The sequence below is a fragment of the Neopsephotus bourkii genome, unplaced genomic scaffold (assembly GCF_033783945.1).
Source record: "Neopsephotus bourkii isolate Nb327-2 ecotype Australia unplaced genomic scaffold, CSIRO-AGI_Nbou_v1 NB_1600, whole genome shotgun sequence".
Classification (NCBI taxonomy): Eukaryota; Metazoa; Chordata; class Aves; order Psittaciformes; family Psittacidae; genus Neopsephotus; species Neopsephotus bourkii.
In genome coordinates, this window is record NW_026902076.1 from 917,849 (window position 1) to 938,370 (window position 20,522).

General features: G+C 38.5%; 1 protein-coding gene across 1 annotated transcript in view; it reads left to right on the forward strand.

The window, feature by feature from the left end:
- The window catches only part of MSRA (methionine sulfoxide reductase A), a 282,899-nt gene that overhangs the window by 110,485 nt on the left and 151,892 nt on the right, over nt 1-20,522 (forward strand). The window contains exon 2 of the mRNA XM_061372202.1: nt 674-742. Within this exon, the coding sequence (XP_061228186.1) occupies nt 674-742 (69 nt within the window). The remainder of the gene's footprint in view (nt 1-673; nt 743-20,522) is intronic.

The window sequence follows — 20,522 nt, forward strand, 5'->3', positions numbered from 1 at the left end:
GACTCCAAGTCACTGAGGGCTATTGCAGGATGGGTTTTGTTTTGCATTTTGTGCTCCTCTCCCCTTCTTCATTAAACCTTGGTTAATGCAAGAGCAGTTATGTTTGTTCTGTTACCGTGGTTTCCAATGGCGACAGTTATTTAACAGTTTTAAAACAGTCTGAGGAGCGACGGCTGTAAAGGACAAACTCTGTCATGAGTGGATATGGCATTACAGTGTGTTGGTAAAATATTCATTTTAGTGAACAGATTGCTGGTTCTACTGGGTGTAAATGTGCAGGTTTTGGTAGTGGGAGGGTTGCAGGGGTGTCCTCTTTGAGGAAGAGGCCGGGGTTGCCCTGTGTCAGGCCCAACTGGATACAGCCAGTTCTGGCAAAATGTATGTAGTAAAGGGCAAAACATGGCACAGCAGTGAGAAATGGGGGGAAAAATGTGAGAAACAGCCTATAAGCCTGAAGGTCAGCCAGGAAGGTGAGCTGGGGAAAATGGGAGTGGGGGAGTAAGGTGGTGGTGTGTGTGTTTCTTGCTATCCACTATTCACCTTATAGTGAATTGTGCAGGTCGGCTTTCAAAAATCTGACTGCAGGTTTCAGTAGAACTGTAAGAAAAAAACCCTGTTGTTTTATGCAAAGCATATATTCTGTTACATTTTTACTTTTTTTTCCCCCTTCTAGATAAACATCATGTCAATGGAAACAGAACGGTAGAACCTTTCCCAGAGGGAACACAGATGGCTTTATTTGGTAAGACATCAGTTTTAAAATAAAAGCTCTAAGCTGTATAATGTTACTGCCTGCCAAATTTCTTAATTTCAGCCTGAGTCCTGAGAGTTTTAGATTCTGGGCTGCTATTGCCATTTTCTAATCACTACAATCAGCTAAAGCCACTGATCATTTTGAGAGGTCCATACCCCAAAGAGGTATACTAAAAGTATTTTTCTTAATTAAACAAACAGAAGATTTGAACCCATATTTTGTTCCATAAAAATTCCCAAATTGTGTGATAATTCCAGTAAGATCATTTATTACTCCAAAAACTATCTTATCAGTTGATGACTGCAAGGAAAGCATAGTGAGTGTTAGCTTTTGGGTGTAACAAATGTTTCTGTAGTTACATGGCAGAAGAGGAGAAAGGGTTTGTGGGTGACACTGTTCAGTTGCAGTCATGGTTTCTTCAAGTTCTCTTCAGAGTTCCTCTAATTCACTATTGTCTTTCTGCCAGTATCCCCTTGTCTGTGGGGTTTCAGAACATAAAAGAATTCTTAGAGGTGTGGAATAAGAGACTGATAAATTTTTTTTGCAGCTAATAGGAAATGATTGTATGTTGCTTTTTAGGTTTTAAGGTCAAGGTGTATTTAGAGATTCTTCTTGGAATTTCTTAGAGCAGGCAGGGTCAGAGAGTTCTGGTACAATCTCATGTTGATGAAGTCTTCACTGTTTAAAATCTTGTAAAGGTCCTCCTTTATTTCCTGTGGGATGGTCAGATCAGTTTTCCAGTGCTTGTGGTGGGTATTGGTGTGAGTGCCTCTACTGGTTATCTCACAGTTAATTAGACATGATTTGTAAAATTTCATAGAAAGTAATATCCTACCTATGGAATTTTATTGGAAGAGCACAAAATCATATTAAACAGCCTACTTTGAATCATTCCTGAGGAACTCTATTATATTCATATCAAGCTTGGTAACTTTAATAATTTTTAAATTGCCCTAGGTTTTCCACAAGACTGTGATTCCAAATGTTGGGGTAGGTGGTGAAAACTCATGCTGCTGCCATCTGTGCTACGAATAAATGGAAAACGTACATGTTCTTAGGTTTACTATTAGACCTGAAATATAATAGTATACAAATATGACTCTGATGATAATTGTTGTCATTTGTTGGCATTGGCATCACGTGCTGATATATGGTACGGAAAAATGGAGCTACCTGTTGCTACCTCCAAGGGGGCAGCATTTGCTGGCCCTGTGTGGATGGGAATGAAAGGAAGCACTCAAAGAAGAAAACAATTATCTGTTAGTAATTCTTCTCAGACTATTACACATCCTGTCGTTGTATACTCCTGTTAATAGCAAGTTCTTTGTATTTTAGGACTCTGTAAGATAGGGGGAAGAAACTGGTCTGAGCTAGTAGACTTTCTGACTTTGCCTTAGCAAGACAGGGCTTCTCACCCTTCTTCACTAGAAACACCCTCTAATCCTTTAATTGGGCTTGCATAGGGACAAGTCTCGAACAGCTCTAGTTACTAAGAAGTAATCCCTCTTCCTTTAAAAGATCTACAAAAGCTAAAAGATGGTAAATAACCATATGGTTTTGTAGATATAGCCTACTTGCTGTGATTTTTTCTACTGCTTGGATAGTTTTAGATTCACCACTAAAACTAACAGCATGAAACATAATGTGGGGTTGTAAACACTAATCCTTTTACCTGCTCGCAAAATGCAGTTAGATTGCATTACATAGCCCCATCTTCTGCAAAACATCCTTTGAGATGCTTTTACTGATGCTGCATTATTTGCTTTATGGTAGGACTTTTTTGTTTTGATCAAGCACAGGTGAATGCACATGGGTCGTTGTTCTTGCAGGTTTCCCATTTATAACAGAAGCTCGTAGTTTTCAAAAGACTGTTAAAATGATCTTGAAATTCTCCAGTTGTCTGTTAAGGAACATTCAGCTGCCTAATACACACCTATTGTTCATTAGAATAAAGAAATGCGCCCTTGTTTCTACAATGGTGAAAAAGCTGGATTTCAAGGGTGGGAGTGACTCTTTAATGGAAATCTTTTAATGCTAACCACCCAGTGACCTCTTAATCAAGTTTCCAGCTAATATTGAAGCATTAAGAGCATGGGAGGTACACACGCACCGCTCACAGCCTCACTAGAGACTCAGTTGCTCTATCAAGAATCATTGTGTCCCTTGAAGTAAAGAAAGGGGTGTGTTCCCTAGTTAGGTGACTGAAACTGATGAAACTCTAGATGTTATGTGTTAGGGCTTGTAAAGTAGAAACCATACAATAAATGCGCGTCCATAAAGCTTTCTTGTAGTTTTTGTGGCCATAGGTATTTTCAGTCACAAGTACTTTGCCTGTAGTGACTGATTTTGACCAAAAACCTAACCGAAAGTCAAAACCTAAACAAACATTAGGGGGTTGATAATGTTTTGAAAAGAAGCAATTTAAGGTTTAATATCAACTTTTGGATAGAGGTGTAAAAAAGGAAAAGAAATGCTTCAAAGCTGCAGAACATATACATCATTCAGTAAACTAGTATGTCCATCAGTGCCATTGTAATTCCTTGCATATTTAAAACACATTTAAACATACTGCTGTATTTTGCTAAGAAATATTTCCGGTCAGTATTTAATACTTTTAAATGCATATATTTCTTACTGAGTACTGCTATTGGAAGACTCCCAGGGCAGCTATAAATTCACTCTGCTTTATATGCTGTCTTATTTCTCTAAGAGGAAGCATTGTGTGTATGGTGTGTTCGTAGAAGGGCTCTTACTTACCTATAGTAAAATCTGACAGTAGTTCGGATACATAATTATAACACTTTTTAAATACAGGACTAAACTGTGTTGTATTTGCCTGACATATACTGGCCAGTAATGGGATAATTGGTTTCTTTTTGTAAACAAAATATAGATAAAAGTAGTATGTTAAGTAACTGGTAAGATCTAAGTACAGATATTTCTGAGTTGGCAGTTCTGCTCTGCACTTCCTAGACGGCAGCATGTTCTCTATAGTAACTCTATAGAGACATATTGTTGTACTTTGAGTGAGTTATTATATCCTGTTGAGACTCAGGTGTAGCCTGTGCGCTCCCACAGTTCCCACTGCTTCCAAAGGTTATTTGAAATCTACAACAGAATTACACTGAGATTGCCCAATTAGTCCCAGCAGAGCCAAGGGTTTCTCATCCATTGCACGTGGTGTTTTCAGTTGCCTCTGCATTGTGGCACCACACAAGACCTGTGTAGCTTATGTGATTGGAAAGCTGAGCTCCTCAAACAAGATCTGCTGTTGAGTGGTTCAAGTCTTTCAAATAAAGGCTTGATCAGGGCAAATTTTCAACTAAAAGAAAATAATTTAAGGTGAAAGAGGGAGGATGTGTTTCATAACTGATCACTCTATTTAGAATTCCTTTTACTTGTTCCTGAAACAGCTACTGCTGGCCATGTAAGATAAAGAAGTATGTTAGGAAATTCTGGTCCAACTGAGTTTTCAATTAGTATGTTTTTGTGATAATCTCTCTATGCCAGGAAAAGGAAATCATAGGAAACAAAGTTTGGACCCCAAGAGAAATACTTTTTTTTATAGACAGTAAAAGTAGAACCATTTTTCTCTGTTACTCAAAAAAAAAAAAGGAAAGAAAACTTTAAACCAAAAGGAAAAAAAAAATTACCATGTCAGAAAAGGTTATTATCTAAAGAGAATGTAAGACTTCTTGATATTGAAACAGGTGTGTGTGTTATGATCCAATTTATAGGAGAAACATCTACAGCAATACTACCAGATGTTACAAGGATCATGTTATAGAAGAACCGAGAGCTAGAGGGTATGCCTTTCAGAATGATTCATGTTTCTCATGTTAATTCTCTTTAAACATATTGGAGAAGTGAAGGAAGTGTACTAACTGGCTGGATTTATAAAACACTGAGGCATTAAAGCTTTTCTGTGTTCACGAGGTGGTATAAAATGGACAATGAACTTTATGCAGTTCTGGAATAAGAAAATGAACCTGTGAAGACATTGTATAACAAACAGGGGTTGGCTGCTCTGTCCTTGAACCAAATCATAAAATCAGAACAGTTTGGGTTGGAAGTTCCAACTCCCCTGCCCTTCCACTAGAACAGGTTGCTCAAAGTACCATCCCATCTGCTCTTGAACACTTGGTCCTGTTCTTACCTTTGCATTATTAAAGAAATATATCCTTATTTCCTGTTTTCTTTTTTTATCTTCCAGATGATGACTTACAGACAGCATCCTTTTGTTGCCCTTTCCAGAGAACTGAACCACAACCCAGTTACCTGCCCCTAGTATCTGTTACTGGTTCATCCTTATTGTGACCAGTGCCTAAACATCTTTGTAATCTTGCCTGATGCATGATGATCTGCTTTGCTACTCAGGGGGTATGTCAGCTCTAAGCAATCACCAGGGAACTCTTACATATATATGTCTATATGTTTCTGATATAAAAGTCTAACCAGGGAAGGCCTGAACTGAAAATTTTCCCCTAAGCCTGTTGTAAAATAAGCTGATAAACACAAAAATAAGTATAATTCTGGGGCCTTTTGAAAATAAAAAATCTTGATACTCAGTTTCTCTTGTCCTATAGCATATCACAGGCATTACTCATTAAATGCTGGTGGTCTGATTTGATAACATCATGCATCAACTTTGTGGTTGTGCATATGGCCAATTGCAGAGCAAGGCAGACCCAGATAAATGCAAAATGCAATGGTCTGCTTGGTCTTTGCCAAGGACATTTCCTGACATTTATAAACACTAATAAAGGGCAATAAAATATCCCTAATGCAAAGTGAAAGCTGTCCTTGATCAGCACAGCCCTTCATAACATTCTTTTATTTCAAAGGATCCACATCTCTTTCTTTCTTCTTCTGAAAACAAAAGTAATGTGGCCTTCGAACACAATATCTGTCCTTCTCCATCAGGGACTTGCTTATGTTAATTTAGCTTTCTTGAGGTATATGAAGAATTTAGCCACGTGTGATTTCCACTTAGAGGGGGTATTGCACATTAGTGAAGATTTGGAGGTTTTTAAAAGTAAATCAGATTATAGCTTTTCAGGCAACATCGTTCATCTTAAAACAGACATTTAGTTATGTTTTGGGGACTTCCCCACTGAAATTAGTAGAAGAGACTGAGTTAATTTTCTTGGATAATTTTTTGAGGATAAGGCTCAGTGATCTCCAGTGTCTCTAACATACGTTTTATTTTCTGTGCAAAAAGCCAGCCAGAGCACCTAGATTACTTCAGTAATGAAAAAGCCTTGCAGAGAAGTAATTTCTTGCCAATGATAAATAGGGATATATCAATGACTAGGATGAACATATGCTTGGCATCATTCTGAGTTGGTTTAAGTTTGAAATAGAAGTAAATTATCCTGCTAATGACTAGAGGCTGCCCTCGTCAGATTTATGCTGCTTTGCAAGAGATATATGTGCGTATGTGTGTGTTTATGTGCTGGGATATATACACATACACATTTACCATCAGCATTTATCCTCTGCTTCCTGTGAGTAAAGCACAGGGCATGGTGACATAGCATAAAACATACAGAACTGTGATGACTTATTGTATTCAGCCATGAAAAATGTGATGCTAATTGTCAGTAGTTACAATGGCAGAGAGAAAAAACATATAAGGAGGTTTTTGGAGGGATAAAATTGTGTTGTTTTGATAATTTTAGACATACTGTGACATTCACAAAGTGTTCTCAGTGCATCTTACAGATCCTAATGGATTTATCTCTAAAAGACTGCTGTCACAAATTGACAATATTACAGCTGGGGATGTGAGACTGAGCAGATAGTGTCCTATACTGAAAAATACAGATTACTTATTGCTGAGTTATTCAGTTTGGGATAATTTAGAGTAATTTTCCTGCTTTTCAATTTTTTTTCTCACCTGATGATGTTATTGGTGATCTCAAAAAAACGTATAATTAGATATCTTGCTTAAAACTGAAGGTACAAAAATCTGCATCTACTTGTAATATGCTTGCTCAGAAACACTCCTGAATCTTGGGGAGTCAACCAGATCTTTATATTGATCTCATTGGTCCTTTCAACTCATCCAGCTGGAATTAATAGATTTTAGGTATGTAATCCAAAGTGGTCTTCAAGAATTCCTCTCTAGTCAGAGAAAACACATTTGGAGGTCAGTTCATAGCTGTCACAGAAAGGAATAAACAACCCTCTGTAGGTGCGTTGTTCTGTCAAATGCTGTCTAAACAACTAGCTCAGACTAGGGGAAATTGATTCGTTTGCATAAATGTGTTGCAAATGTTTTATGCCATTAGAGGTGTCCTTTGAGGACACCTGAGATGTCCACAGGGGCTGGCAAGGATGATAAAGGTCTCACAGGAGATCCATACTTTACTGAACTCAGAGATGAAAGCCAGGTAAGTTTATATAGGTCATCCCAAATGATACTAAATACTGTTGTTTAGGGATTACATCTGCAGATAAATGTAAGTGTAATGTGCATGCATAATCTTCCTTGATCTCTAGCTTCCTACGACACAGGTCTACCTTTTGCCATGTGTGCCACTCTTAATGCTAGTCCTGTACAGAACTCCTGCATAAGGACGCGTAAGGCAGCTCAGATGACACCAGATGCCTTTTTTTATGCACCATTACTGAACCCTGGATTCCCACTGACTGCCGTGGGAGCTTGGACGCGCTTTGTCAGATGTGAACACCTATTTGTAGCGATCTCAGTGTAGTTCAAGTCTGCATGCTGAAGCACACTGTGGAGGTCCCTGTCTCAAGTGCCTGAGGTTAGCTGGAAAGAATTGCTTCTAAAGTATTTCTCACAGAATCCCACAATGTCCCAGTATATGCCAGGTACATTATTTACCCTTCTATTTAGGGCAATGCCCACATTATTAGATTATTTTCAATGTCAGTCTGTGCTGGCTACTACAGTCTCTCTGTGTCTCTGGGAGATGCACACAAGTCTTCTGTCTTTAGAAAAGAATGAAACCTTCAGCCTTTAAGAGGGCCAAACAGCATTTTGTTCCAGATCATTTTCCTTCTACAATACCACCTGACTTTGCTTTCTGTGCAGGACACGCTTTACAAATGAAGGAAAAAATACACTTCAGCATCTACAAGAAAGAAATAATGCGATCATTTTTTCAAGTAAGATAAGAACTAATCACAAAAAAAATCTGATTTGAGTTGAACTGTAAGTAATTTTGAAACAGCCATAGTTATTTGTTTGTGAGCCAGAGAAAACAGCATGCGATATGTCAGGCTTTGAGATAAAATTTATTGGTGTGTCATTGGCTTAAATCCAACATTATGCTCATAAATAATATAATCCTAGTGTGACACATTTCTGCTTGAACCTTGACTGAAAATTATTGAGAATCACATGATGAATTATGTAGTAGCAGTCACACATTAAAGTCAAAAGGATATAACTTGAGTGAAATGCTGAAATGTATTTGTAATTAGGTACACTATCTAAAGATGTGTGCTTGCAGAAAGAGCAAGGTGTCTTCCTGTGTATCCAAAGATATGACACAGAGCCTTGCTGCAGACTCATGCTAATGGTCACACAGGTTTTATTGCCTCATTATTCTGGGCTGGACAGTCTGATGTGGTTGGATGTTGTAATCTGAGTCACTCTTTTGTATGCTGTTAGCACCGTCTTTTGTCTCTTAATTTATACTAGCCCAGTATGACTCAAGGTTCCAGACAAACCTCGACAGTAATACACAGTCCAACTGCATAGCAGGCTGTGAGTAACTCTGTTATTCATTTGAATGCACCTGATAAGTGAAGAGAGGACAAACGTAGTGTTTTAAACATCAAAATAGCTGTGCTCAGGCTCATCAGGTGTGATGGTGTTTATCCCTTTGGTAGATAAAGAGATTATCAATAGTTTTGTTTTCTGGATGCCAATAAACCCAAGATCTTTTTACTCTGTTGCTTCATTGATGATCTGGGCATGTTTTTTCAGATGTAGAGGGACTTTCGGTAGCTAACATGGTCTCTTTTCAAACCATGGTCTCTTGTGTAGAGTGCAGCTTGGCTGTAGTGATTATTTCTAGTCTACTACAGAAATTCACACTGGGGTCACTATGTTGTTCCCAGGCTTTCTTCTGCAGATAATCAGTCTGTTCCCTTTGAAATGAAATATGCCTGTGGTTCTGGGAATAGTTCATTCTGAGTACCACTCCTTCTAGTCACACTGTAAAGCAGAGAGAAGTTTCACTCCCTCTGCTCTATATGATCCCCCACTATTTTCCTAGCAGGCCCCAATGCATGCAGCACCCACCCTTGGTCTCATGCTACAGAAGAACCACTCTTAACGGACTGACACTGCTTTGAAACAAAACCCTAAATTGAGAAAACATATATGCAGACATACAGACAATGCTAATTATGCCTTAGAGCCATAGGCGAAATGTGTTTTGCATGGTAAATGGAACAACAAAATTGTTGACTATGTATCCCATCTCAGAACTTCTGCTTTTCTTGACTGTCCTAGATCTTATGCCACAGTATATCCCGAAAACAGGGAACAGCAATTTTGCATTAATAAATGAAGCCAGGCCTCGAACCAGCTGTGGTACACGCACAGTCAGCCAACTGGAGCTGACCACAGGGTGAGGATTTAGCATCTGTGAAGAGTTCATAAGTATTCCTGACTATGACTTGTTCTAGTAGTTTACCTTCAGATAAAGACGACTGCATATAATAATATGGATTTATACAGATTTTCTCTTGCTAGACAATGTCTTCCGTGTCCTCTCTTCTTGCTTTCATCAACAGACTTTAGAATATGGTTGCTAGTTCCTTAGTGCATGTGACAAAGCCCAAGTTTATATCTTTATAAGACATGTGTGTAATAGATCTTTTTAAATCTTCAGTAGAATATTGTCCCTTACCTCAGTTTTAATGCTACTCTTGGTTCCCTCCAGTTGTTTGTTCCAGACTACAATTATTTATGCTTTACGATGCCTCAGACCAAACCCAAGAGTAAAGCAAACATGTTTGTGACCTTGTGGCAGTTTTGTTGCTTTAACAGACTTACTGACTCTAAACAGATAATTTCCCAACAATTCAAGGTACTCTGTGGATCCAAAATGTTTTGGAGCATGTGCTGTAGCTTACAGAAGTGCTATATTGTTTGCAACCTGAGGCTAGAAGAGTATCTCAACTCATTCGGTTGCATTCTCCCTGGCTGCAGTCTGCTGTGAGTCTAAGGCACTTCACTGACAACTCCATCAGTCGTATTTTGCCTCCAGACTTCCTTCTTCACAGTTTTAGGAGGTGGGTAATATAGGGATTTTAACCGATATCCAAGTGTGCAGTTCCTTTCCATGTCAATGCTTGTTGTTGGAAACTGGAACAGAAAAGAGAACAAAGCAGGAATTATCATTATGCCCGTGTGTAAACCCATGGTTTTCTATGTAGGGAATACTGTATGCTTTTCTGCAGCAGTAAGGTGAGAAGAGATCTAACAGAACTGAAAAAAGTTTCATGGGGGCAAAAAGAGTGATCGGAAGTATGGAGCATCTTCTGTACAGGGAAAAACAGGTTATACTAGGACTATTCAGTGTGAAAAAGAGACAACTTAATGGACTGTAAGAGAAGTCTACGGAATAATAATAGGCAAAAGGAAGGAAACAGGGAATTGATTTTGCAGAATATCTCCCTGTGTAAAAATAAGGGCCAGAAGAAAAGATACAAGTGAGAGCCAGTTTCCAAATAAATCAGAGGAACTGGAATAAAATAAAAGACTGTTGATCTCCTTGCCAGAGGATTTTCTGCATACAGAAGATTTCTTGGGTTGAAATGAGGCCAGAAGAAATAGCTGGAAGAGAGATCCACTGAGAGTTATTCAAATCACAGCAGCCTCAGAAATCCTATAAAAGTCAGAGACCAGGACTGTAGCACTGTCAAATAGAGTTTGTGTTTGTCCTTTTCTTATTCTTCCCTGAGTACCTCCTGTTCTCAGCTGTGAGATGGTTGCTTATCCATACACTGTATGTCATAGGTCCCATACATCATGTGTATATATCGCCCGTATATCACTGCTTTTCTATTATTGATTAATTAAAACTGTGGGGAGTCACATAGCTGGAACTTGTGTGATAATTTCAAAATACAGCAGTTGTTGAAAATCATGCAAATATATGTTGGAGCTGTCACTGGCTTCCTGTGGAGAAAGAACTGGGTCTGCAAGAAAGCTGGAGAGGGACTTTTGACAAGGCCACGTAGGGATAGGACAAGGGGGAATGAATTTAAACTAACAGGAGATTTAGATTAAGAAAGAAATTCTTCTCTGTGAGGGTGGTGAGGTGCTGGCACAGGTTGCCCGGAGAAGCTGTAGCTGCCCCATCCCTGGCAGTGATCAAGGCCAGGTTGGATGGGGCTTTGAGGAGTATTGTGGAAGGTGCTGCTGTCCATGGCAAACCCAAACCATTCCATGATTGTATGATTGTTGAAAATGGTGCTGAAAACCATGCAAATGCAAGCCACAACTGTCATTAGCTTCCTGTTGAGAAAGATTTATAATGAGAAATAGTAAATTAAAGATTCATGTGAATCTTTTTCTGCTGGACAAGTTTTGGGCAAGTATTGCAAACTTGGCATGCATTCTAGTAATCACACCTAAGCTGCTTTGAAGTCATATGTAGAAAAAAGCTCCAAAGCCCCAGAAGTAGGCAAAATGACTGATTGCACAGTGGGTGCTGTAAAATAGGCAACAGCTCTCTCTCTATGCATTTCTAGCTTGGCATGAATATGAGAGATGTCTATGCCTCTTTGGGAAGCTGGTAGGCTGAAGGCATAGCACAGGGAGACCTCTTACTGCTTCCACCCTGGGGCAGCACTGCTCTGTCTATGACTGTGGTACCTGAGTTATCCAGGCCTGTTTGGATAGCTACGGGTATCCAAAATTCATGAGTACAAGGAGCTCTGACCGTGGTTTGTATAAGCTAATTTATTATCCACTTCAGTGTTCACTGTATTGCATCTCAGGCTTGTTTGTCATGTATCGCTTCTGAGAATTGCGTTATTCTGAAAGGCAGCAGTCAGAGGTAATAAGTACTGCGTTGCTTTAAAAAAATAACGATTGCTGATTCAAAACCTGTGAAGAAAGACAAAAAGTCTGCTGCATACAAAAATAAGTGTTATCTTTGCTTGTTAAAAGCATTGTTATACAGCAACCACATCCGACTTCATGGTAAGGATGGAAATTTCCACCATAGATGGCTGCTGCCGTGGTGCTTCTTTAACAAATGACAGTGTGTATGTCTAGCATATTATGAGGCTCTCCCAAAAGCCTTCTTCAAGGTTAGAGAGGCTATTTATTGAAGCAAGAGCATGCTACTACAGACCTTAAAACAGTTAGAGACTGTATGCCTCATGATGCCACTGGCTTAATATTCTGCCAATCACTGCCAGAATGCACAGGATGTTTAGAGGATGTCTAGGAAAACCATGGGGTTGGAGAGTGAGTAGGTCATGGACTTTGCTACGCATAATGGCATTTCCTTTGCTGAACCCTCAAAGCATCTCAGGCACTACCTCAGCACTTATTAAAGTTGCTTTATTTTCAACAGTGGCATATCACGTTTTTTGGCAATGGGTGCATGTCAAGTACTGCGTAACTGGTAAAAGACTAACCACATACCTATACCTGTCCCTCTGGATATAAATTAGTTTTTCTGTAACCATATTCTCTGGTATTTTCTTGTGTAATTGTCTTTTTTGGGGGGGTGAATAGGAAAGTTATTCTCTTTTGCAAGTGAGAACATACCATGATTTTATTGGCTACTAACAGATGAGAAAATAACTCTTGGAAATTCTTTATTTTCATTAAGGACAGCTGTGGTTCAAAATAGGTGAATTCTAATGATCTTCTGGGTAGACTTAGGAGGCATTTATTATTTTGGACTTTTATTGGAAAAGGGTTAAGGGTATGTTTCTTTGGAGCTGGGGAAAGAAGGACTAAAGGGCTGCTTGTTGAATTGGGTTGTTACTTGAATGTAATTATTTTTTGCTCCTGAGCAATTATAGATTATAAACTTAAGTAATTGTCAGGGTGCCAACAGCTTTCTATTGTTGTCTAAAATCTAAGGTTATAAGTGAAATAAGCAATATGAGATTACTTTTTCTGAATGTGTCTATGGCGGTTAACTTATCAATAGTTATCGAAAAAGGAAAGAAAAGCCAAAATTTCTGCTTCCTGCAGTAAACAAACTTTGTAAACAAGTTGTTATTTTCTGCAGCATAGCCCTAAAGGTGATTCTTACTTTGCTGGTAACAAAATATGATGCTTTGCTTTTATAATAGCAGAATACATTTTGTTTTGCTTCTGTATGTTTCAAGCCCCCTAAGGTTGCTGAGAGATTAGAGAGATTTTCACAAGATGAGGGTAAGGCTTCTCTATTATTGCAGAGATGAATTTATATGAAAGATACAGTTTCAAGAGAAATGGATTACACAGCCCTGATGACATCTCTTATTTTATGTGTACATCAAGTTCTAACTTGAGTAGCAGAGCACTAAAGTGTGTCAAATGACCGAGGATGATCTAAAATGAATCTCTGCGTAGTGTTGGAATGCTTAGAGCAAAGGAAGATCACAAAATGATTTGAAAGCCTCAGATCAATGACTGAACTAAAGATGTGATGCTTTGCAATGAAGCAAATAATCAGGTTGATGATAGGACTGTGTAGCTCTATCTCAGTCCCTTTCACATATTATTGTACCAGAGGTTCTTTTTTATCCCTAACAGACTTTTGAAAGGTAATATATTAAGAAACTACTCCTTTCTTCAAAGGAGATAGGAAAGTAGCTAGGCTGAATTTGTCTGTGCACAAGCTGGTATAATTTATTCTGTATTGACTGTATCCATGGACATTCCAGTGATTTCATTCAGATTAAGGTTTGGTTCAATTTTTGGACACTTCAGAGGTGTGGAAAGAGCTTCTGATGCTTTTATTCATACTCATCATATTTTCAGTGATCCGATAATTTGTTTTGCAGGAGAAATTAGAAAGAGTAAACAGTTAAAGGAGACAGAAATTTGACCTTAAACCCTGACATTCTTTTCTGCATCCTTGGGACACTTCAGTCATTACCTTTGTGTACAAGAAACACCAGGTCCCTGCAGTACTTCTTAAGACTCCTCTTTAATTGATTACATATGAGAGGCATACAATTTTAATCCAAATATTTTGCACTTAAGGACTTAAAGTTTCTTACTTTGTGAAAAGGATTTCTTTTCTGCAGGTGATATCCATTTTTGCTGCAATATTGCCTTGTATGTGATGCAGTTGTTCATGGAAACTGATGCCAAATAGATCCAGCCATGAGCATTCACACAGTTGCATTCCCAAATCCCCAAACACAAAAGAAAACGTGTTTATTTTTTTTCAAGTCATGAATTGTACAATTTGTGACTGTTCTCATTTATGTTTATGGAAGTACCCATATGAATGGTCCTGTAAATAGAAAACTAATGTTTTGGGGCAGTTGCTGTTTTGTTGTGTATTTGTACCTCAAATCCAGCAGAATGGAATTCAAACCTGTGATGAAAGCTTTTATGTGCTGTGGTTTTGAAAATAGAAATACCGCTAATGGTAGGAACCAGCCTCAGACAGTAGATCTTTTACAGTCTGCATTTGGGCTTGCCGTCCCGAAGCTTCCTTCTCATCTTGATTTTCCTGGTTCTACACCTGTGTAAATATAACGGAATCAATGATTTAGACAATGCCAAGTAAACGGGATTAGTTCAATTTTATGAATGAAACCCTATCAAAGAACAAAATAACTTTCATAAGATGTAAGTCTTCAAGAGTAAGACATTGACATTTTTCTTGGATGAATATTTATTGTTAAATCTTTCTGTCCCGTGCCAGATCTTGACTGATTCTGTCCTCAACCTAACAAATATCAGGATCACCATTTGGTAGATATGGGTCAACATAAAGCAATCAGAATGTTCCACTATATTTTCTGTATCTTTGGAAGCAGTGCTTCTTTTTGTCTTATTTTCCGTGTTACTGTATTGCAGCTATATTCCACTGAGAGAACACAAATAAAATTGTATTTGCTACATTTTATAAATGCAAAGTTTTACTGAAGAATACAAACCAACCAAAATATGGGAAGGAAAAAGTTAGAAAATACATGGTTTTATCAAGTTGTGTTTCTGTCACCCAATAGTCATGGCATGCAAAAGAGATTTTAAACAAAGACCTGTTAGTTGGAATCCTTTGGTATTCTTCCAAAAGGGATTCTTTGCTTTGCTTTGGGACCACTCATACCTCAGTTGTGGAGTACTTAAAGGTAATAATTCATAAATTATGTTTCATATGAGGCTTAATTATTGTGTGCAAAAGCTTTGATGTTTTTGAATGAAAGGAGCCAAATATGTGTTACTATTTAAGTATTTGCTTTCTAGAGGAGGCAGAAAACATGGTCCCCACATCCAAATGTCTGCTGCCAGGCTTCCTCCTGTGCCATATTCCCACACTGGTGTCTTTTTTGGGGGTGGGAAGTAAAGCCTGCGAATTGTATGTATATGTTTGGGGCTAATGAACCCTGCACATCTTCCAACTCCTTTTAACCTTTCTCTCCTCATTAAGAAAATGCCGAGTGTGATTAATGCGGAACAAACAGACGCAGAACAGTGATTAGGAATAAAGCATGTTCCACAAGACAACGAAAAAAGGCAGAGCTGCAGAAGTGGTTGTTTTTTGTCACTCTCGCAAGGACTGCTTCTCATCCTAGTCACTTTTAGGGGTGGTTCACAGTGTTAATTCTCATTATTTATCCCCAAGACTCTGAGCAGTTCAGGTGTAGCTCACAGTTATGTTTCACAGTTGTCCTTCCAGCTCTGCTTTTACCTCGTCTCCTTCTAGCGTGTGATGACGACCTTTCAGATCAGTATAAATGATTTTTTTGAGTGGGCCGTATCTTCCAGTTTCTGGGAATTAGAGGCAAGATGTTTTCCAACAGGGGATTTTGATGATGGAATTTTCTTATTATGTGGCCTCACCAGAGAACAGTTTTCTTGATGTTCAGGATAAAATTGGTTTAAATATTCCTGCTTATTGGGTGGTGAAAGAATACTGAGGCAGTGAATAAGGCCATCTTTCAAATTATTTTAATACACTGACTTGTGTATATCCCTGCTCTCTGCTGGTTAAGATCAAAACTGCATTTAAATAGGAATATTTGAAATGTCTCATACTGTGACTGTGAAATTTAGAGCAACTGTGGTTTGTGCCTTATTAACATTCTTGATATTGGCTTCAGATTTATTTAAATCCTGTTGATTTTGTATTATTTATAACTTGTAACATGCTTTTACGATGGATTGAATAAACACATTTCAAGACTCATTTTCTATCTCGCTATTGCTTTTCCCAGTTTGAGTGCTGTTGTCTCAGAGGGATTTTCAAAAGTCATACTTGTACTTATGACATGTTATGCATATTTTCCATGCTGAAAACATGGCAGTTTTTCTCTTGACAGTAAAATATTCCTTTTCTATTATGATAGTCTGCTTTTCCTTTTACAATAATTCTAATCTGTTGTGCAGATTTTATACAAACATACCTACATACACAAACATGTGCCCACACGCATTCTGAATGTCGGCAGCTACCATACAGGCATAAATGAATTGCCTGGCCATTTGGTAATTTGAATGAACATGAGGCTTCTGCTTCGCCTATGGTAAAAGAAGCAAACCCAACAGTTTCTCTGGGAATTCATGCAGTGTGAACAGAACGCATCTTGGCAAAATGGTGAGCCAAGAAATTCCTCTTTAGTTGCTCTGTTAGGCAAACTGCATTTTAAATTTCTTGCCGAGGGCTTTGTTTGACTTGCCCCAGGCAAGCTGTTCAACATATTTATCAACCCTGTTGTAGCATTAGAGCCAACGCTTATCTAGGAAGATCATCCGCTTAATGCCATCTGTCATCAGGAGGTTTTATTTCTTTCAGCTCAGTTTCTTCTCCATGTCAGGGTTTTTTTGTTTGTGGGGTTTTTTTTTGTTTGTTTGTGGTTTTTTTTTAAATATTCCTCCCAACTATTTCTTACTTGATTGCTTTTCTCAAATATTCTCTGGTTGCTCCATGTTAAACCCCTAAAGACATCAATAATACAATTTTACTTGAAATCTTGATTGATAACATTAATCCTATATGCATCCAGATGGCTTACCAAAGCACCCTACATATTGCAGTGTTATGTAAAAGATGATACTGCATTTCAGTCTGAATCTGGAATTCTTTCCAGATTCTCAACAAGAATTTGAAAAAAGTCAGAACAAAGACTGGGGAGTAATTTCATGCTGTATTTTCATCTTGGTGCCTGTGAGGCCATAGCTTTGATCATTTTAGACTTTCAGGCCCTTATTAGCTGTTGTTTAAGCGCCCAGGCAGAATGAAAGTTTTCAACAGCGCTGTATTCACTCGCTTTATGTGTGATTGTAAGATCCAGTTGTACTTTTGGATTTCTGTCCACAATAACAGTGAAGCCAAAGGGACTGGCATAGCTCCTTTGCAGAGACCAAAACTTAGTTTTCTGGAAGTCTGGTGCTATTGAGCTATGTAAAGTAAAGAAGAATTATTGTAACCAGGCATACAACCCCTGTGTACGGATTAGACACAGGCTGGGTGTTTTCCTGGGTTTCCAGGATGTCCTGTTCTCCTTGTCCAAACTTGGTGTTTTGTCTGTGTCCCATTACATTTCTTGCTTCCTGCTTGCCCATCTTCTCTTTGCAGGAGAGAACACAGTGGTGCCTACCAAGGTCTCATCCTGACCTTGAACGGGGATGCCAAGGTATCCACTTCAACCTGTGAAGTACTAAAAATTAATGGTCCCCACAGCTTCAGACCACACGGCATAAATATCTCTTTGGCTCAGTACTTAGAAATCGCAGTACTTGGACTGACTTCAATCAGTCAGCTGTACCAACTGCTCCACACAGTTTTTTTAAAAGAGAAAAATGCCAATCACACTCAGTATTTGGCGGAAATGTATGAAATAAGCATTATTATATAGGTATATAACTTGCTGAGGTTCACTCTATTCCTTCCAACTGGGGAAAAAATCATTTCAGTTCAAAGCAGCTGAGCATTTCCTTCTCCAGATTTTATAGAGGTAACTAAATCAATCGTATTCAAAATTTGGGCCAAGTCCTATACTGGCCAAGAGAAGCGGGGCTGCTGGCAGCTGTGTCTTCAGCTCCCAGAGATGCTGGCTCGAGCCAGACACACTGAGGTAGGCCGGTGGGATGTACTGTTGGCTGTCCTTTACTGCTTCAATGTATAGGAGCAGGCTGTGCCCCCAACTACTTTTGGCTGGGTACTGTAGCGTTTGAGCAGCTGGCAGAATCATCGCTTCCAGGGTTTCAGAACATAAGCTGGCACAAGAGCCAATCTCCTCTGTCTACTGTGCTCCCAAGCTTTGGAAAGATCCTGTCCTGCTACTTACTGTGTTCTGGGGTTAGGGAATAGGTTTCCAAAGGCACTTTGCTCTTTGTTCTCAGCAAACAAGTACGTTTAATTTTTCTGAGTATATATTTAAAATTGACATTTTCCCCTTTTTACTGAAATCGTACATTCTAAAATCCTGTTAACAGAAGGAGGGGCAGGATCCATATCCTTTGCAATTCATCTTCTGCAGTGAAGCTTTGCTATCAACCTGGCATTGAAAGAGCTTCTTAATCTGCTGCATGGAAAAGTGCCTTGAAGTGTGGGTGTACGGATTGCAGGCGGTGGGCCAGAAGAGACTTGGCATGCCAATGAAATAATGCATTCATTCTTCAGAATATGACAAAAAGTCTTCTGGATGTCCTGTTGGACTATGGGGAGGGAGAATGCCAGTAAATAAAGCTGGCAGGAACAAAAGGTCGTTGGGTAGTCAGACAGAAGTCAGGTTGTGTGTGCACCTGGTGCCAGGCAGGGAAGGGTATACCACAAAGGTAAAGGACAAAGGCATTAACAAAAGTGCTCTGCAAAGGGAAATACCATATACATGTACATGGTTTAGAGAAAATATGAAAAATAGACAGTATATAAAACCAATACACCTGAAGTGGGTTTCTTTAAATGGAAAGCAAAGAGTCCCTGAAGCATCAGCCTCCTTCAGCAACTATAGGGTTCACAACTTAATAGGCTTTAATTAGTAAAGAATGGGTACATCTTGTGAGGTTTTATTTTGGGTTAGGGATACCCTTCTGATGCAAATGCATCATGGAACATCGGGGAACCTGTCTGGAAAGGAAGTGTTAGTCAAAGATGTGATAGGAACAGACACTGGAGAAGGGGATCAGAACAAAGATGAGTAAAGGTCACCTTTGCAGGATCATGTTGTTTGTTGTAAGAGTGGAGAAAACATCTTAAACATGACATCATTTTCAAACAAGTTTTCCAGTTTTTTTTATTTTTGGTTCTGTGTCGTGGCTATTGGATGCAGTACACAATATAAAGAATCTAGCAACATTACAAGCTATGAACATTATTATGAGGGTAAATAACTTTGTAGTTAGTAATCTAGCTTATGCTGCAGAATAGATTTCTACAGCTGAGCTAGTCATGCTAGGCTCTTTTTCATAGTTGTGGAAGAGAAATAGACAACTTTCAGACAAATCACAGCATTTTGGGAGGTTTGATTTAACTGCAGATTCAGAGACTTTCAGGTTTGTGTAATGTCTGTGTGCGGGTTATGGACTTGATTCTCTTAACTTAAAATATGCAAACGTGCATTGGAGATGTCCAGGAGCATTTTACCTGGCCTCAGGATGTCTTTCAAGAAGGCATGTTGTCTCTCTGAAGTCCTCTGTCGTTTATGTCGACACCTTGTGTAGATAGATGTCTTGGATATTCTGAGGCATCTCAAATTGACTCTGGATGTCTCTATTTAGGCAGATAAATTAATCCCTGAATGAATGAGCTCCTGTTTCAGTCAATGGAGACCTAGTCAATATGGTTAACATAATCTTTAAAGCTATTAATCTCACTAGAAGGTAAACACCTGGGGTTCAGTTCTGCTTGGTTTATTTGTGAATATTTCAGAATTATTACAGATTATCTATAACAGTGGGATGCATTTGTCTCTTATCAGGGTAACATTTTGCTTTCATTATTTTAGAAAAATAATTCAGCTTGTGCTAACTATTTTTTACTAATATACAAATGATCTGGGTTGCCTATGGAAACAAATGTTCCTTGGCTGAGTGTAAAGCTGTGTACAGAAAGTTGTTTAGGCGATATATATATGTATGTATATAGAAAGAAAATAGTGTGAGAAAATGGATGTGGATGCTAGGAAGGAATAGGAGTAGTAGCATGTATTCCCGGAGTGTATGATTAGTATTATTCGTAGGGATGAATGAGCATTTAAAGATTGCCATTTGAATCTGTTTGGTTTTGAAGTTCAAAAGCAAAAAATCTTTAAATACCTTTTGAAATTCCAATTAAGAATCAGTCAAAATCCATTACTAAAAGAATAGGTTTTATTTTACAAATTAGCAATTAAAAAGTGGCAAATATCTTCAATGCTTGAACACTCTTCTGCAATACCCATTATGTTCAAATAATACTTTTCCTGGGAACATGAGTATGTCCCCCAGAATTTCCTTTTTTTTTCTTTCTCTTAGGAATGCCTTTGGAAGCTCTCTATCTAACTCTAAAGCTGCACTCACTTCACCAGTACTGGGGATTATGCAAATCATTCCATGAATAGTTTAAAATCACATTCATGTTTTCTAGTTTCAAATTATAATATAGGT